The sequence below is a fragment of the Bubalus kerabau genome, chromosome 7, assembly GCF_029407905.1.
Source record: "Bubalus kerabau isolate K-KA32 ecotype Philippines breed swamp buffalo chromosome 7, PCC_UOA_SB_1v2, whole genome shotgun sequence".
Classification (NCBI taxonomy): Eukaryota; Metazoa; Chordata; class Mammalia; order Artiodactyla; family Bovidae; genus Bubalus; species Bubalus kerabau.
In genome coordinates, this window is record NC_073630.1 from 75,085,041 (window position 1) to 75,105,955 (window position 20,915).

Consider the following 20,915-nt stretch of genomic DNA (forward strand, 5'->3'; position numbering starts at 1 on the left):
AATCTTTTGCTTAGCATCTGTTACAGTTTAATTATTAATGGCAGGCCAAAAGAGAAAAATCACTTTTTTTTTCCTTGTTGAGTTTGATCCTAAACAAGTTTTATTTCATTTTATCAAAACATCCTCTGGGGACTTCCTTGGTGGTTCAGTGGCTAGGAATCTACACTCCCAATGCAGGGGGCCTGGGTTTGATCCCTGGTTGGGGAACTAGATCCCACATGCCACAACTAAAAAAAATCCTGCAAACCACAAGAAAGATCCTAGGTGCTACAACTAAGACCCAGCTCAGCCAAATAAACAATACAATATAGCAATGTAAGTGATGTGAGGAAAAGTATGCAATGAAATGGGTGTGCTTTATCAGCAGCAATCTCTTCTGCCCCAAAACTCACCTGCCGGTCTCTACATGCTTTGGGTGACACCAACGGTTAAACACACCCAGAAGATGTTACTAACAGAGGAAACTGGGTAGGCATATATGGGAACTCTGTACTATCTTCTTAATTTTTCTATAAATGTAAAAATAGCTCCAAAATTAATATTTTTTTTAATCCAGAAGGCAATGAGAAGGTCATGAAACTTTTCATTGAGGGGAGTATGTTAATTATCTAACAGCTGGGTCCTAACTAGGTCTGTTGCACACGTTTGCTATTTCAATATGCCGTGAAATATTCCCTTACTAAAGATTCAGTGTGGCATTAGGAAGGAATCTTTAAAACATCTATTTCAAATAATCTACTCACTTTCTTATACTCAATCAATAATTACCAAGTGCCTCACTAAGAAATTAGCCAGCATATGTGGATACAGAGATAAAGTCCCTGCACTTAGAAAGCTTACCATTATTATCCAAATAAACAGAAAATTACAATTCACTGTAAGTGTCATGGTGGCAGCAGGTATAAGGTAACATGAGAACAGAGAGAAAAGGCATCTAATTCTCAGTGAAGTCCAGGAAAAGTGCCCAAGAAGCAGGCATTCTAAAAGTCTGACCACACTGCAAATTACACCCTGATTATGACTAAAGATTATATAGTTTTTAAAAATACATAACTGAAAGAAAATCCAATAAAATTGTTTATAGGTTTAAAAGCCTATAATTATACGTTTATTCAAATTACTCAACTATTTATTCAATAATTACTCAATTATTTTATTACAGTTGATTTATAGTATTATTAGTTTTAGGTGTACAACATTAATGAATCAATTGTTTTAATAGATTACACTTCACTTAAAGTTATTGCAAAATAATGGCTATATTTCCCTGTGCTAGACAATATATTCCTGTTGCCTGGCTTTTATACCTCGCATGGGTAATCCCCTCCCCCATCACACCCCTCTCCCATCCTCTTCCACACTGATAACCACTAGTTTTTCTTTACCTGTGAGTCTGCTTCTGTTTTGTTATAGTCTTTCTTTTGTTTTATTTATTATTCAATCTTATCTTAGTCATATCATAATCCTACAAAGGATTTCTTCCCCTGGCTTTTCTTACTATGCAAATTTTTTCTTAAGGAAACAGTTGTCCAGAAAAATTCAGTTATCAGTCTGTCCTTTGGTCTGCCCCGAGAGAAGCAGTAAAGCCAAGTCATTTTCTGTGTGACACAGAAACCAGCAAATTATTTACTGCCTGGCTTTCAGAAACAAAGTTCCCTTATAGAATCTGGCCTTTTTAAGTACAGAGTAAATTCTCTTAATAAAGTACAAAACAGCAGCGTAATCAGAGGGAAGGAGATACTGCTTTTCAACATCTCTTTAAAGAAATCTTTACAGAATAGATGACTTTGTACTGTTACACATTTTCAAGAGATGGCATTTTAAGAGTAATATATAAGTAACTTCAAAATATTTACATCCAAACTCCATTTAAGCCAATAAGTTAGGGGGTTCCCAGAGAAAAAGAACCAGAAATAGCTTTCTTGACATAGAGAAGCCATTTTAAATCTAAGCCTGGCCACAATGCTTGCCCTTGAAGGAATATTAGTAATGAATGATCTTAAGGGAACAAAGGAATACAGGAACACAGAAAGGGCAGGCAAACAACAGTGCAGTGAAAGCAGAGTTCCAGTTCCTCCTCAAAGGATATATATAAAATATGCCCAAGTTCTATAGGAAACCAAGGCCCTCTGCTAAGTGGAGAATATGATGATGATGTTGACCCTTTCTCACTTCAATCAAGTAAAGCTTAGATGCTGTTGACCTTTGCCCTACTTTTATACTGAATTCTCCTCTGCTCAGGTCCCTTCATGAATATATATGTATTCTTAGCTTAAAAACTCCCTAATTTTGCTGTTCGGAGAGAAACTGCTTTGGGAAAGACATTTCCCAAAGTATCTTCGGTGTTCTTTCTTGCTGCAAGTAATAATAAATCCTTCCTTCTCCTAATCTTTGGCTTGGCTGTGTCTAATGGCTTGACGGAGAAGGCAATGGCACCCCACTCCAGTACTCTTGCCTGGAAACTCCCATGGACGGAGGAGCCTGGTAGGCTGCAGTCCATGGGGTCACAAAGAGTCGGACACAGGACACGACTTCACTTTCACTTTCCCTTTTCACTTTCATGCACTGGAGAAGGAAATGGCAACCCACTCCAGTGTTCTTGCCTGGAGAATCCCAGGGATGGGGGAGCCTGGTGGGCTGCCGTCTGTGGGGTCGCACAGAGTCGGACACGACTGAAGCGACTTAGCAGCAGCAGCAATGGCTTGAGACATCCACCAAGAGGCATACCCATTTTTGTGTAACATCACCTTAGATGAGAATATTACATATTCAACAAAAACTTCAAATTCATAAAAACTGTCAACTGGAGCACAGCACCTAGCATAGTATCTGGTAGCATAGATGTTCAATAAATATATGTTAAGTAAAACAGCAAAGACATAATTCAGGTACTCACCATTCTAATCAAAATTTACATACAATTCTTTTCTGATTATCTACCCTTTGGGTCATATTAAGAACAAATGGAATATGGGAATTAAAATATTATCAACTCAAGCCACAGAGCACAAAAGTTCTGTATCTATTATTTTCAGCATGTTCTTCTAAGTCATTCTTTTGAGAAAATTATTAGTTAGCTGCAACAAATAGCTCAGTAGAAATTTAGTTATTCCCAAGATATTTTCAATGAATAAGTGACATCACCACCACACTGATTAAAGTTAATAGTGAAAACTCAGCATTAGAATAAAGAAGACAAGAAGAATAGAGGTTAAAGTAGGAGTTGAATATTTAGTTATTACAGATGATAGTCATGACTGACCTGAAAAAACACAGCCATACTAAAATGAAGCCATGCTTAGAGGTCTCATCCCTACTCTGGTCATTGTTCAACAGTGTTCTGGGGCTTCACTTCTTAAGGTTTTAGAACATTTAAAAATAGGCATTAAGTGAGAAAGATGGGGTGGGAGGTAGGAGGGAGGTTCAAGAGGGAGGGGACATATGTATACCTAATGCTCAAAATTCTCCAAGCCAGGCTTCAGCAATATGTGAACCGTGAACTTCCTGATGTTCAAGCTGGTTTTAGAAAAGGCAGAGGAACCAGAGATCAAATTGCCAACATCCACTGGATCATAGAAAAAGCAAGAGAGTTCCAGAAAAACATCTATTTCTGCTTTACTGACTATGCCAAAGCCTTTGCCTGTGTGGATCACAATAAACTGGAAAACTCTGAAAGAGATGGGAATACCAGACCACCTGACCTGCCTCTTGAGAAATTTGTATGCAGGTCAGGAAGCAACAGTTAGAACTGGACATGGAACAACAGACTGGTTCCAAATAGGAAAAGGAGTTCATCAAGGCTGTATATTGTCACCCTGTTTATTTAACTTATATGCAGAGTACATCATGAGAAACCCTGGACTGGAAGAAACACAAGCTGGAATCAAGATTGCGGGGAGAAATATCAATAACCTCAGATATGCAGATGACACCACCATTATGGCAGAAAGTGAAGAGGAACTCAAAAACCTCTTGATGAAAGTGAAAGTGGAGAGTGAAAAAGTTGGCTTAAAGCTTAACATTCAGAAAACGAAGATCATGGCATCCGGTCCCACCACTTCATGGGAAATAGATGGGGAAACAGTGGAAACAGTGTCAGACTTTATTTTTCTGGGCTCCAAAATCACTACAGATGGTGACTGCAGCCATGAAATTAAAAGACGCTTACTCCTTGGAAGGAAAGTTATGACCAACCTAGATAGCATATTCAAAAGCAGAGACATTACTTTGCCAACAAAGGTTCGTCTAGTCAAGGCTATGGTTTTTCCTGTGGTCATGTATGGATGTGAGAGTTGGACTGTGAAGAAGGCTGAGCGCTGAAGAATTGATGCTTTTGAACTGTGGTGTTGGAGAAGACTCTTGAGAGTCCCTTGGACTGCAAGGAGATCCAACCAGTCCATGCTAAAGGAGATCAGCCCTGGGATTTCTTTGGAAGGAATGATGCTAAAGCTGAAATTCCAGTACTTTGGCCACCTCATGCGAAGAGTTGACTCATTGGAAAAGACTCTGATGCTGGGAGGGATTGGGGGCAGGAGGAGAAGGGGACAAGAGAGGATGAGATGGGTGATGGCATCACTGACTCGATGGACGTGAATCTGAGTGAACTCCGGGAGTTGGTGATGGACAGGGACGCCTGGCGTGCTGCGATTCATGGGGTCGCAAAGAGTCGGACACAACTGAGCGACTGATCTGATCTGATGGTTGATTCATGTTGATGTATAGCAGAAACCACCACAATATTGTAAATCAATTATCCTCCAAAAATAAATATATTAATGAAACAATATTTTTTAAAAAGTGAGAGATCACAGGATTTTTATACTTACTGGTAAATGTTCAAGCAATGAAGTTACACTCTCAGACACATATATTATGCTTCCATCTGTCATGATTGCTAAAAAAAAACCATCAAGAGCCTGAAATTAAACACAATGGTCAGTTAAATGAAAAGAAAAAAGTATTTCACAGGACAGACATAAAAATCTAAGATAAATTACAAAGAACTGGAAATTTCTAGGGCACTGTCAAAATACTAGCTTTTCCCCTTTACAATACCTTAGTATTTATCTTTGTGCATTTTAAGATGCTTCTGGAAGAAAAATATCACTCTATGACCATTACTGAATAGCAAGTTTCTAAAAGAGACTTAATGTTCTTCTACCTTTATCATATGTTATTATACAACGATGGTCTTATTTAAAGATGTTAATATTTCCAAAGCACAGATGCCATCAACAGTATGTCTTTGGCCAACAAAAGAATAGATTATCACCATCACATATATAATCTTAACAGAAGTGTATGACTGAAGCACAGGGAGATACATGGGGGATAAACTGAAAGGGAATAAGCTGAAAAAACAGAGTGAGGTCAGATCATGCAAGGCTTTGAATATCAGGGCAAGACATATGAACTTTGCTTAAGAGCAGTCTGGAAGCAATGTGTAAAATGGATTTTGAGGAAAAAGTGAATTAAGAGGAAAATTTCAGTGGCCTTTGGAATAATCAGAGAAGTTAAGGAGAATCCAAATGAAATTAGTAGCAGTAAAAACAGAAGAAAGGACTTAGGCAAGCATTAGGAAATGTGATGTTAAGAGTTCAGGAGAGGAGTCAGCACAGGTGGACAATACTTAACAAAAAGCAATACTCTACTCATGTCTCACAAAGTTTTTCATCTGAGAATCCTAGGCACCAAAGTGGAAGCTGAAGAAATGAGATCTGCAAAAATGAAAAGGATGCCAAAGACAAATGTTTGGGGTATTATCTATGTACAGAGATGAGGAGGAGCGAAAGTGCCAGAGAAAATGACAAAGACAGGACAGAACACACTGCTGTTGATGAAGTCAGTGGGAAAAAGCATGACAAAGGGAGTGAGGAGGAAAACGGATGGTTCAGTGAAAAATGGGATCAAACAAGACAAGGAATAAAAAAACGAGGACTGAATTTTGCTGACTTTCAAGAGTTATGTCAACAGGAAGGAGACTCATACTACAATGAGTTTAGAGATGGGTGGATCATCAGAAGGCTATTATAAAACACTTTGTTCAAGTTCATGAAAGGACACATTTTGAGAGGACAAGTATCAAGGGAAGTCATATTTTTAGAAAAAGTAACTGAAATGTATTTTCAGGCTGAGGAAAAGAAGATCCAATGGAAAAAATGTTGAAGACTTCCCTGGTGGTCCAGTGTCTGAGAATTCTCCTGCCAAGGCAGGGGACATGGGTTTGATTCCTGGGTGAGGAAGATCCACATGCCATAAGGTAACTAAGCCCATGTGTTACAACTACTGAGCCCGCACGCCTACAGCCCACACTCCACAACGAGAGAGGCCATGGCAATGAGAAGCCATGCACTGCAATGAGAGCATAGCCCCTACTTGCTGCAACTAGAGCAAGCCAGCACACAGCAACCAAGACCCAGAGAAGCCATAAACAAAAAAGTAACTTAAAAATGAAAAGATACTAAAGATATACAGCAGATAAAGTATATCATCAGAGGAGTTCCTCTTCTATCAAATAGTTATCACACTAAATCTGAATTTCTTGTGTAAGTACAGGGCTCTCTCTCAAAGGATACAATTCTGGTAAGAACTATATTGTATCGGCAATATTGTATATCTGCAGCACCTGACATATGTGTGGCACATGGTAAATAAGAAATACTTGTATGTTCCTCATGTATCTGAGAGAGCAACCTCCCTCTAATTCTAATAATTGTTGGGGTATATGGTATGGTGACTGTATGGAAAAAGGCATCCCCCACCTCCCCTTTTATTGAGGGAGAATTTGAGCAGATGCCTGCCTTCCAAAATGGCTCAGACAAACTCATTCTTTGCTAATGTAAGGGGAAGGGATGAAACCTTATAATTTAAGCAAATGCATGAAATTTTCACAAAAACTCTTTAGTACAATTACGCCAATATTGTTTTCTAAGGAAAAGGGTCAAAATGATGTTAAGAACATGCTTTTCTCATGTGAAGCTAGATTGTGTCATCTTTGAAAGCAAATTACTGTGATGATCTCTACAATGATCTCTACTCTACTTGTTCCTAGGAGATCTACTAGGAATTAGGATGCAGCTCTCTTCTGTGAAGTGAAGAAACTAAAACCAGAACTCTTAATGACCTGATCCCACTCCCAGAAGCAGAGCCTGCTCCTTTCTCTTCTGAAGCAGGTAAAGATTCAGCAGAGAAAGGCCTGCATCAGCACCGTACCAAGTCTTAACACAAGAAAGGATCCAGAGTTCAAATTTCTTTTGAATGGCAGGATGTAATTTCCCAAGAAGGTAGATACGTACACCAAAAATGGGAGGGGCTTTGAGGAGGAAGACTCAAGAGATGTGGAACAAGACAGAAGAACGTCCTTATCCCAAGACTGAAGACTGTGAAGGTTATCCCTTGTCCACGTTGTATGATAGGAGGGAAAAGGCTCATTAGTTACAACTCATCTTCCTATTTGACATCTACTTTACATCTACTTGGCACATATCAAGAGGCCTGTATACATCTTGATTGTTTACTTAGTGAGTACTTAATCTGGCAAGAGGGGATGGAAGTCCCAAGGAAGGGGACAGAACCTCCTTGAGATGAGGCAGGCAGGGCCCTGGCCCTTCCCTTGTAGAGTACTGGGGAGAGCTGCCAGCTGTCAAGAGGAAAGAACTCTGTACCAGGATATGACTCCATACAGAGATAACTTGGCACAGAGGTCTAGTAAGGCTAAATTGCCCTACTTCCTTGGTTAACCTCAACATCCCCAACAAGGGTAGCAAGGAATATTCCTTAAGCATCAGAAACAAGAGGGAGAGGGATGGGTGGCAATGGAAAAATGAAGAGAGACAGCCAACACACAAGGTGTAAGTGAATTTTAAGATCTTAGTCTCAGTTCTTTGATTAATTAGCTGACTGCACAAGCTACAATCTCTCCAGGCATCATCCATAAAATGAAGAGTTGGAGCTGAATGACCCCAGCTCTTCTGCTAGCAGCTCTAACATTCCTAGACAAAACCTACATCTGAAATTATGCTGAAAAGGGCATCCAGATTGCCTAACTGTAATCTGATCAACATGATAAGCCAACAATAACACAACTAGGTTAGCTGAACCCAGGTTACAATACACACAATTATACATAGCCTTCAATCTTGGCATATGAACATTAAAATGCCTACTTAGCAGTTACAAATATTCACTAAAAATCAAAAGTATGTTTGACATATTAAAGGTTAGTAAATATAGTATTTTTCAGGATTGTAATTTCAAAAGCTGTGAGGATAATCATGAGAAAACTAATTTATAGTTTCAAAATTAACATGTTTAAATATTCTGTTACATATAAGATTATAATCTCTAGACTCTTTGATTTAGTTATTTTTAATACTACATATGTACTACATGTGTCTTCGCAATTAAGTTAAAATCTGTTCACTGTAAAGAAAAATTTGAAGACAATTCTTTTCAATTTAGCTTTTTATTGAATAGATAATTTACCTTCCTAAGTTCCTTAAATATAGATAATACATTAATTTATGAATTTATAAGAAAATTTTGGGGGACTTCCTGGCAGTCGAGCAGTTAGGATTCTGCACTTCCACTGCAGGGGGTGTGGGTTCGATCCCTGATTAGAGAAATAAGATCCTGCATGCCGCTCAGTGTGGCAAAAAGTCAAAAAAATAAATGAAGAAAAATTATTAAGAAAAGAAAATTTCACACCAATAAAGCAGGGTAAGTAGAGTTTATGACTGGGACTTCCCTGGTGTCTAGTCGTTAAAAGTCCACTGTGCAGGGCAGGGGACACAGGTTCAATCCCTAGTCAGGGAAGTACGATCCCATGTGCCTGGTAGCAACTAAGCCTGCTAGCCACAACCTGAGCCCTTGCACCCCAGAACCTTGTCACAGCTAGAGAGTCCATGCACCACAAAGAGGATCCCACATGCTGCAACTAAGACCCAATACAACCAAGTGAAGAAAAAGGTTTTAAAAAGGATTTATGATAACACAGATGGTATTGAATCATGGCACTGAGAAATAAAGAAAAATTTAAAGAACAATTAAATGAGTTGATTTCTTCTTGGGGTTGCAAACATTAACTTGTTTATACCTTTTCATAAATGTATTAATCTAAAGAGATAATTCTGGACAATTTCAAACTCCTTTTTAGAGAAGAAAAAATTAATTGGAACTATTATTTGGTTTGTAACTTGTGTCCACTAATTTAAAGAGCTAATTGCTGGTTACCAAGCTAAAAGTTCTGTGCCACAGCTAACTTTCACTGAAAAGAAGTGCCATAAGCGGCAGTGGGCACAGGGGGCTAGGCCCACAGGGATCAGAGGCTAGTTTTCCTGCAGTTAATCCTGGCTCAGGATTAGTTTTATTTTGAGCAAATTTCATAATCCCTTTGCTCAATTTCCTCATCTGAAAGTAAGAAAGGGATACTAATAGAGTATCTTCATAAGATTACTGTGAGGATTCACTGAGGTAATAGTATGTAAGATGTGCTCAGTTATTTTTTCAGATGTTAAGCATGGCTTTAAGTATATATACAGTGTATTTACACTCAAATAAATTTTCATATGGTGACATTTCTGCTGAATATATAAAGACTTAATCCAGCAATTAACTGTTCTACCTAGTAAAAACAGAAAAATAATTCAATAATTTGAAAAATACTGTTGCTTTGGACTTTAGTCAACATGCAAAGACAGTTGAGACATGGTTCCTACATATACATATACCACAGAGATATATGCTTAAAGTCTAAAATAACAAACCTGAACAAACAGAATAAGAAATGCAAATTATTTAACAATCTCTACTTCAACTGTTTTCTTCTCCTCCTTCTGTCTCTAGCTTCTTTTGCTTATCTACTTCTCTTGTCCTTAACTGTTAACACCCAAGTATAATACCACCTTTATTTATTATTAGTTTTTTGGGGGGGGGGGGGGAGCTTTCATAGAAATCTGATACTGAACTCTGTACTTTGTGTGCATGAAGATATCCTTATTAATCTAAATTGGAAATGTTTAAAAAGTAAAACTGATAGGTATGAGTGACTCAAAATTTTTGTGGATTTTATAACTGATTGTGTGACATATTAAGTTTTGCAATTCTAAGCAAGTATGATCTGAACTGTATTCAAAAATAATTCTGTCATGAAAGAACATCTACTTTTAGAAGGAAAACCTTTTAGAAGTTTCTATTTAAAATGAGAAGAGCTGCCTTTCAATGTATATTTCATTATTTTAATATTTTCAAAATACTTCATTTAGTATCATTTTATGCTGTGTTTAGGTGGATTTTAATTTGTTGGAAAAAAATCCTACTGTCCAGTAAAATACATTTCATAATATTTACCATGTGATGAATAATATATTTTATTTTTCATTTAAATGTTAGTGTTGTTCAGGTAGAGAACTTGGTATAGGTTTCTGACTTATTAAGCCTCTCAAAAATTCAGATGATATTGAAAGCACAAAGATTTGGCATTATTTTACCACATATAGTACTATTTTATTACAATACTTACATCAGTTAATTTTAAATGAATAGTTGGTTGACTTATACTGAATTAAGATTTTTCAGTATTAAACTAATATTGTTAAGTCTGTACTAGAATTGGTAACCCCTGTGATTTCTTAAGAAAATAAAACTTTTCAAATATTAATCTGGACATACCTCTAGCATTAATTGTGTAAACTCTTCATTACTAAGGAATGTAGGTTTCCAGTCCTGTCGAATTTCACTAGCGTCTGACTGTGCAGTGATTTCTGTAAACAGATTGACACATTAGTGGCACTAATTAAAGAGGAGAGCCATAGTCAATAACATTTATTGGTCTAGGTAGGTATCAGGAGGTCCAAATTTTGGTATGATGAAATATTGAGCTAATGTAGCAGGTCATCTGCTTGAATAATTTGGATAACTTTAAGACTAGTCTCTTGAAAATGCCAGTCTCTGAATTTTCTCTGGGGAGCTTTGAGAACCTTTGCTCCTGACTGGCCTGAGATTACTTCCTGCTTTACACAATGATCAAATAAGAATCAGAATAAGCAGACTAGATCAAACATTAGAAATATATTCTTTCCCCTTTCTTTGCCTTTCAAACAGTAGTACCTAGAAGAGACCTAAGGACATAAACCGGGAGGAAAAGGAGCCAAGGAGATCAGTCAGCTTTTTAAAAAAATTATTTTAGGCCTGCCTATTGCCAGGCAAAGATTCTTCCCAGTCTAAGGTGTTCTATTCTTAATCAAAGAACTAAATTAAAATTCTAGGCAAAAACTTTATAGTAATAAACCCAGAGAGATTCTGCTCTGTGTCTCTGGCATGTTTTCTTAGTGGTAGGATGCTGGTCAAAAGTTGGAGATTCCCTAGCTTTCGGCACATATTTTAACACAATTATTATAGTTTATTTTGCAACATATTTCTAATGGATTGTTATAAAAAGCTATTCATAAATGATGAAATCTGTACTTAGGCAATATTTTTTCCATATTTAAATGCAGACATATTAAAACAACCAAGTAAAATTAAAATACATATCATAGATTTTACTCTACAAAATATACTCTATCTTACAGTGGAAAATATGGACTAAGTTGTTTTGATTTCTCTATTACCAGATATATAAATACAGCATAAAAAATTGGCACCCCAAATTTGGCATATTGGAAATGTCTGTATTAGATATGAACAATTACAGCTACTAATTCTGTGGACTATAATCATGCTTTTCAAATTCACATCAATTATATACATTCAGAAAAAAGGACTTAAATCCATAAACAAATTCCATCAAGTTTAGCTAAACCCAGGTTAATTTTTAGAGTAATAAATATGTAAGAATTACCTTTCAATTTCAGGTAAATTTTAATTTTGTGAGAACCATAAGCCCAACTTAAAAAAAAAATTTAAATGCCAAAATTAATCCTCTATTGTCAAGGGGAAACAATTATGCATGCATATCATTTCATTTCATTCAACAATCATTTACTGAACTGCTACAATGTCTAAGGAATGAGTGCACTAACAAGTGACAAAGAAATTAGTGAGAAAACCATTTGTAGAGATAAAATGTAATGATAACGTAGGCAGTAAATTTTGTTAACCAGCAATTTTGACACATTACCAGAAGAATCAACAAAATTTGGCAACTGTGATACTGTACACTAAAGAAGATGAAAAAATGCAAAACTCTTCTCAGGTTTGAGTCCCAGGGGAGTGAAAGGACTGTGGTGTGAAAATGGAAAACTGAAAGAAAGAGATGACTTGACAAAATGAAAATGAATTCAATTTTAGATGTGTTGAGCCTAGAACATTTAAAACCAAAGATCCAGAAGTTACCTGGAAATGAAAAACTATAAAGTCTGCATCTAAAAATACAGACTTAGTAGTTAAACAGAGACGCAAAACCAAGGGTAAGAGCATGGAGAAAGCATGAACACAAAATAAGACCTAGAGAAATGTCATGTTCAGAGGGCAGAAAGGAAAGAAGTTAGCTCGGTTGGGAGAGGGAGGTGAATGAAGAAGTACAGTGTATCTCAGAAAAAGGAAAAAGAAAGCCAGTGGAGGGCAGGTAAAAATTTCCAGTGCTTCAGAGATGCAGAAGAGGATGAGGTTCAAGAAAGAGCTACTGCTTTATTGGCAGCAGAGAGTGTGGGGGTCATGGTATTAATAAAAATAATTTTAAACAGTGGTGAAGCATAAACCAGGCTAGTAATACATTACAGAGTGAGCTATCGAGAAACAAAAGCACTAGTTACAAATTCTCTTTTGAGAAGTTCTGTAGTTTATTTGCATCTGAAAAAGGAAACGTCGTTCTACAAGTTTTTTACCTATTTTCTATTAAGTAGCATCTGTTAAGTACCAAAATACTTACTATTCTCTAAAATTTCCTTTCTATGACATATTTACTCAAAGTGATTTTCTTTAACAAATAATCACTTTATTTTTTTTTATTTTATTTTATTTTTAAACTTTACAATATTGTATTAGTTTTGCCAAACATTGAAATGAATCCGCCACAGGTATACCCGTGCTCCCCATCCTGAAAATAATCACTTTAAAACCATGTTTATTTCCTAGTCATTGAAGTAATCTGTTTAAATTACATATCTCATGATCTGACTCGATTCTCTTCCAAATACACTCCTAACTTTCCAACTCAAATCTATGCTCCAGTTAAACTGACCTCTCCTTGCTTCTCTGGTTTTACATATGCTACTCCCTCCATGTGAAATGCTGTTTTCCTTAAGATAAAAAGAAGACTCAGTTGAAAAATCAACTGGTTTTATGACTTCTCTGACACATTCTTTCCTCTGTATTCTCACATAAATATTCTTTACAAGCACCACTCACATTAATTACTTGCATTGTAATTAGCTACTTATATATTATTTGTCTCCCTTGGTTTGAGTTACTTGAGGGTCAGAACTATTACCCTGCACCGCAAGAATCTAGGCTACATGTGTTAGTTGCTCAGTCATGTCCGACTCTGTGTGACCTCATGGACTGTAGCCCACCAGGCTCCTCTGTCCATGGGGATTCTCCAGGCAAGAATACTGGAGCGGGTCACCATGCCCTCCTCCAGGGGATCTTCCCAACCCAGGAACTGAACCCAGGTCTCCCGCATTGTGGGGAGATTCTTTACCGTCTGAACCATCAGGGAAGCCATGGATATAGTAGGCACTAAATAAATGTTTGTTGAATGAAAGAAAGAACATACCAGGGAATCATTAAAAGGCAATTGTTTCTTTCTCTTGAAAAAAGGTTAGGAAGCACCCAGTCTCAAGCATCACTGCCAAGATTCTATCGCATTATGCTTTAAGAGAGAGTCTGTTATTTTTTTTAAAAAAATCCATTTTACAAAGTTAAAAATGTACCTTTATGTTTTCGTAAAAAATCGATGCTCTTCTGTAGAACAGTAGATTTGTCCATCTTTCTAGCATTACCAGGAAGCATGGATCCCAGTTCTTTAATGAGAACATTAAACTGATCTCTACGTTTCTTTTCAGATTTGTTTCTAGATACTCTGATGGAATAAAAAATTACATAAGTAGCTTTCAAACAATCCATTTAACTACACAAATAGTTTAATACAATGCTCAATATGGACAGAACCACAGATCACGTACTTCTGTGACTACAAACGGTAATGAATGTTCATATTCTAGGTTTCTAACAATATAGTTAATTAGGACAGTAATTTTAATTCTTGGCTTAACCACTAAAAGAAACTTTTACATATTAAGCACTTGGCATATCTGTTTTTAAGACAAATTATGTTCAAATCTCAAGTTTTACTGAATCTAATATTTATCAAGAATTTGTGTTTCCCTTACAAGGCTATTATTATTACCGAGATAGTTTGTGAACGTACATATAAAATATAAATACAAATTATTAAAAATTACTGAATAGGATAAAGTTATCCATCTCCTGTAAGCTTTAAATTATAAACAGAAATCTAAAGATGAAAATCTCTCTACCCTCAGGCTTACCCACACATTCTTCCTCTTTACTCCTCTATCCCAGCCTCCAATACAGAGCTGTAACTACTTGCTTGCATATCTCTCTCTTCACTGCGCTGTGGGCTTAATAGCAGAGCCCAAATTTTTTCATCTAAGCACTTTTAAGCATAACACCTAACAAACAGTAAGTGCTCAAAATATATGTGCTAAATGAATAATTCCCACTGTTCTATGTGAAGCAGTAACTAGGAGCAAATTCTTAGCTGCACTGAGAACTTGTAAAATAAATACAATTATTTACAGAGCAACTAATCATTCTGTAACACTTCTAACTATATGCTTTTGTGAAGTCAGACTTTAGAATTCAGTTTTTGTTTGAACAAAGTATACTACTTTCCCAAAAGGTCAGAGGATAATTCTATTAATTTAATTTTTTTCAGTAAAGAAGTAGCATTTATTCCATATTAGTACTGGGAAGAAATACCAAAAAAAAAAAAAAAAACTCTTAAGAAATGTAATAGAAATTAACTGACCCCCTCACCAAACACTAAACTCTTTGTTAGAATGATAGAGACTGTGCTAACACGGGCTAGGAATACTGGACAAAGATAACTTCTTTCAAGAAATTCACCTAAATCCTATGGAAACTCCTAAGTGTGCTAAATTGAATCATGAAGGCTGAGTGAGAAAGGCGGGGCAGTGGTGTGTGAGAAGACTATTCCAGACGCAGGAAACTTGTACAAAGATGAAAACCTATCACAAGTAGCTCAGCACGGCTAATGTGGCTAGAATACAGGATTTCTGTGCCCAAGTATGCTGGAGTCGGGGGTGTGGGTGGTGGGCAGTTCAGAATAATAAGTATTCAGAAAAAAAATCATTTAGTTTTTATGCTACACAAAAGGATTTTAGTTTTAGTGAAAGTCATTAAACAGTGAAAGGTACTGAAAGGTTTTAAGCAAAGAAATGCCACGAACAGAACTGATTGTTAGTAAGACCATTCCAGCAACTAAGTAATGAAAGAATCAATGTTTGGTAAAACAATTCATTTAACAAAAGCTACTGAAAACACTGTATGCCAAACAAGACTGGAGGCCAGATGACCATTTAGGAGGCAACTGCAATATCCTAGGCTAAAAATCCACAGCAGTGGCAGCATTAACACAGCAGTGTGGGTCTGAGGATTATTAGCTGCAGAACTAGCTAGTTGCAGAACTAGCAATTCTAAGTAAATCAGACTTGGAGTGAAGAAGCAAAAGAAAAATCGAAAAGAATTTCCAAGTTACCATGTAATATAACATGAGATATTAGTTTGGGTGGAGAGATGGTTTGGGGAGAATTTAAATATGGTGAAATTGCTTGTTTGACATTTTAAAGGACATATACTAGAGGAAGTGAGACAGATCTAGTTCTACTCCTCTAGAAAAGAGTAAGCAGGAAATAAGCACCAGCGAATTAGTATCTATGAAATATCTGAAGACATGTGTATAGGTAAAATTTAGAGCCATTATTGTATATTTACATGCTACGCATTATTGGAAACATTTATGAAATTTCATTCTATTCCTATGAAGTAGATCTTATTATTTTTCATTTTATAGGTGTGACAACTCAGGCAAAAGAGAATATGCCCAGGATCATACAGTTACCATGAAGTAATCATTTAAAACCAGCATTTTAACTCAAGTGTAAGAAATACATGGAAATCAAATATCAATGCCAATTCTACCACTGGATCACACTCATTAAAGCAACTTTACTTCATGTTACACTCAGGTTGGAAGTACTCAGCCTTGTGATGACCTCAATAACAGCTCATAGATGTCAGAGCCCAATGAGGTCTGGGTAATTCTGACAGCATTATTATAAGGTCTTCTTTCTCCAAGGTTTCCCACAACCATAGTATTTTTGGTCCCCTAAAAACATGATCAAACCTTCAAAGTCTCTGCAAACAGAAAACCTTTAGCTCACCTTATCCATCTATAAATTTGGCCTTTAAATGTGTCCAAGTTAATTCCTCAAAGTTCTGCCTCTTCGTTCAGGCAAGACTGATTATTCCCACCTTAACAGTGACTTTACCTCTACCCTAAAATATTTTATAGAAACTTTCTCCCACTAGACTGAAAGGAAAGGAGTTATCCTATATATGTTTAGCTTCAAGTACAGGTCTTTTTATTTACTTGAATAAAGTTATATAGCTTTCCTCAATATTTTCCTTAACCCAGTACCTTTTATTTTGCTAAAACAGACGTGTAGGAACTATTACATGTTTATTTTTTGTTTCTGAATGTAATGCTACAACACCCTCTACCCTCATCTAAGCACCCACATAGTTCAATGTGACTGGGAAAAAACCAGAAAAGTACTGCTCACTCTCAATGACTACAAACTTGGCTGTCTGCTACCTGGACCCTCCCCTCTGCTACTTTAATTACCATCAAGGCCCATATTTAAGGTTAAACCCTCACCATCACCACCATGGCTCTAGATGCCATCCGCTCACCTACTTGATGACACCTCTCCATCAATTCTCCCTGTCCTCCCCCATCATCTATTTTCCCTTTTATTGGAGAATGGAGGCATGTCAAAAGGCACAGAGAAGCCAACCCTGAAAGACCTCCAAATGCCAAAGCTGGAACAAATCAAGTAACTGAATAAATAACATAGCACTGGAGTATAAGATCCCCCCATGGGAGGTGAAACTTAATTCTCCCATCTCTGCTCTGAAGGTGTGCTATACTAGATAAATTGCTTCCAAAGAATAGAGTAGGTTCAGGAAAAATAGTAACTACAATGATGACTCTAGGCAAACCCTCTCTTAGCAAGTGATTGAAGGCTTACATCCCCAGTGACGTCTGTCAGGTAAATACTATGTGCCATAATGTGATATGGTGGGTGAGAAAGGCACTTTTAGAGGAAAATTTTACTTAATTTATAAACTACACACTGATATCCTCAGCTCTTCTCCCTTCTAACATATCTAAGTTCTTAAGGCAGTCAGCTTTTGGAAATCACTGATTTACTATTTATTTACCATTACATTTACTTGTTACTTATTTTTTTACTATATTACATCATAAGTTTAACTACCTTTTTGCTTTGTCCTTGTCATCTTCTTCCACCAACCCATCAAAAATACTACCATCATCTCTAAAAGAAAAAGAAAGATACAGAAAATAAGAGCAGATTCACTAAGCAACAGCAATACTAAAACAAAATGTAAATCAATCAGTTATAGCCTAGGATCTTTGTAGAGTTACAGATTGCACAAATTCAAACCCAATAACTATTAACCTGTTTTCTAATACATACAGACAAAGTTCAACTATGTTTTACATTTTAAAAAGTTTATTAGAATAAACAAGAATTTAACCAAAAGTTAAATATCTTATTTCAAACTTTTAGTAACTAGTGAAAACCTAGAGAAAATCAGTGTATTTGCCATTATAAAAATGATTCACTTAAAATCATATTATAGTCGCACATTTTAAAAATAGACATTTACTTTATAAAACACAAATCACTCAGAAACATCACAATATCTAGCATGTTAACTTATATTGATATAATTTCATTCATTACTGATTCATTTGACAAACATTTTTTTTTGTTAGTGCTCTCATGCATCGTTCTGTTCTAGACATGGTTACCAAGCAGTTAGCTAGACATATAGGCCCCTGCTCCCCTACAGCTTACTTTCTAGTAGAAAAAAACAAATCAACATGAAAATGTATGAACTGTTTTTTATTTTTAAAGAAGCGATGTGTTTATTACTGGGTGGTTATTTTAATCTGTGTGGTTAGGGAAGGACTTGAAGTGGGAACATTTGAGCTGAGATCTAAAAGACAAGAAGGGACTGGTTAAGGGAAGACTGAGGGGAAGAGCATTCTAACACAAGTCTCTCTGAAATCTACAGACCTGGTGGCTAACTTCTTAACCTAAGGGGCAATATTAAATAGTGTCAAGTGACTTATGATCTTTTACATGAACTCACTATTGATTCCTTTAACCACATCTCTCTGTGGCCTATAAAGTGCCTATGAGTCCCACAATTGAGATCATCTACAAATCTTCTATCATAGCAAACTTTTGGGGTTCCATGTAAACACTAAAATTTATAAAAAATTCTACATGTAAATGCACATCATTGAGGAGAGAGTCCATTAACTTTCATGACATTGAGAGAGAAAATAAACTCATTAAGAACCACTGCTTTATGTCTGAACACTCTGATTGTCATCCCTAGATGTCATATTATCTAGAATGGGAACTGGAAATCAATCAAAAGCACAACACTGAAATCATATGTAATGCCTCAGGAGTAGTGAAGAAACATTTTTTCTGAGAAGACTACACACAGATTCCACTTGAAACTATGCACAGCCCAGTCTATGGCAGGGCTCCCTGAGGAAACTCCTTGCCCTTCAGGTCTTAAGCTCTGGTAAAGTATGTATCTTCACTATTTACCTCACAGAAAAGGGAAGGAAGCTGCCTCTCAATGTCAAAAGTCACTTTGTGCACAAGTCTAGCTATAAAATGCTTAAAGAATCCCCTATGGAAAAATCACACAGTATACTAAAATAAAAGCACAGGAACTTTAGAGTCAGAGAGATCAACACAGGTCATAACTCCAGCTTATTATTTACTATGTGACCTTAAAACAAGCTATTTAACCTCTCTGACCTACAGATCCCTCATCTGTAAAATCTCATGGAATTATTGTGAAGTTAAATGAAGTTAAAACAAAGAAAGTGCTCTGCATGTTAGCTGTCAGAGTAGGTATTTTTAAAAAGCTGTCATTGTATTTCATCAAATTTAAGATACCACTGATGATAAGACTTATTATGTCCACTAAAAGTGAAAGTGAAGTTGCTCAGTCGTGTCCGACTCTTTGCAACCCCACGGACTGTAGCCTACCAGGCTCCTCCATCCATGGGATTTTCCAGGCAAGAATACTGGAGTGGGTTGCCATTTCCTTCTCCAGGAGATCTTCCCGATCCAGTGATTGAACTCGGGTCTCCTGCATTGCAGGCAGACGCTTTACTGTCTGAGCCACCAGGGAAGTCCATTATTATGTCCACTAAGAAATTTAAAAATACTACCAATTAAATTCTGATAAGGCTACTCTAAGATGAATCCTAGTATCAAACATGTTAAAAGGTTAAAAAAAAAAAGTTAAAGAAGTCTTAAAATCAAAGAAACAAGGAGGCCTATCCTTTACCAAGAGTAAGATTTAAAGATTATAATTTCAACTAACAAAATCCTATTAATAATTACAGTTACCTCTTATGAGTCACACATGCTAAGATGTTTAACAGGCTGAAGTTAGGACCAATAGATAAGGAGACAGATGATTCCAAAAAGTGCCAAGGAAACCCCTGAAACTGTCATGATTCCTTTCAGAACAGTTCTGACCAAACCATTCAAAATTACAGCTCAAGATCCATTCAGAACACAAGCGACATGCTGTTGACTTTGGCTCTAGATAATACACTTTACTATTACATGACATTTGCTCAATACAGAAGGTAAGTATAATAGTATTAATGATTAAGCATAATACTTCTTTTATCAGTGATACAGACTATTACTCTAACAGTGAATTTTTAAAATAGCTTTACATAATTCAAAATAAATGAGTCTCTAAAAACATACCTGTCAACAAGTGAGCTCATTTTACTACAGCTTACGGTAAACAACATAACATGTTACGTTTTCGTCTTGTGGTAGACATTTGTACTTCTCCTTGAGTGGAAGGAAAAGTAAATGGTCATTAGTTTTCTAAAAAACTTATTTCTACAAACATAGTATTAAATAATTTGAGAAACACTGCATGTTTATCATAGAGATTTCAAAATGTTTTTGTTTCTACAAAGGGCTAGAAGATTATTTTCAAGAAAATAATCCTTAGCTGAGGCACATTTGAGGTTTTGTTTTCTTCTATATAAAGAGCTACAGAGGAAAAAAAAATTGAAGACCATAATTCATTTCCTTTCTATAATAAAGTAATCAAAAAGCCACTATATTCAGTATAGATTATAACTATATAACTATGTAAGTAGGCTACATATGTCAGTCTAGGTAAGTAAGCTTTAAGAACACCAGCTAATGGGTGATAAACATTTGCTAAAAGCCTATTTTCTATTAAACAGTACAGTTAGCTTTGGAAATACAAGGATGAGAGATACAATCATTATGGGCAAAAATCTGCAATTAAATAGGGAGGCAGATAACTAAATAATTACAGAAACAGGGATAATAAAGGTATATGGGGGAGTCAGAGGAAATATTCTTGATGACAGTCATATTGTCAGGCAGCAGAGATTCTTGTTATCGAAACTGTGGTCCTGAGACCGACATCATCATCAGAGAGCTTGTTAAAATACAGAATCTTGAGACCAGCTCTAGTCCTAGTAAAGCAGAATCCACATTTTTAACAAGGTCCCCATGTGATTTGTA

General features: G+C 36.3%; 1 protein-coding gene across 11 annotated transcripts in view; it reads right to left on the reverse strand.

Annotated features, from left to right (window-relative positions):
- Positions 1–20,915, reverse strand: part of CLOCK (clock circadian regulator) — a 121,286-nt gene that overhangs the window by 47,887 nt on the left and 52,484 nt on the right. For 10 of the 11 annotated variants that reach the window (XM_055588605.1, XM_055588604.1, XM_055588603.1 and 7 more), the window contains 5 exons: positions 20,112–20,201; positions 17,547–17,606; positions 13,872–14,020; positions 10,669–10,760; positions 4,827–4,916 (listed from right to left, as the gene is read on the reverse strand). In XM_055588605.1, coding sequence (XP_055444580.1) covers positions 4,827–4,916; positions 10,669–10,760; positions 13,872–14,020; positions 17,547–17,606; positions 20,112–20,158 — 438 coding nt within the window. In that variant the 5' untranslated portion in view covers positions 20,159–20,201. Of the gene's footprint in view, positions 1–4,826; positions 4,917–10,668; positions 10,761–13,871; positions 14,021–17,546; positions 17,607–20,111; positions 20,202–20,915 lie in introns of those variants that run through there. The other variant, XM_055588606.1, reaches the window with a different exon arrangement.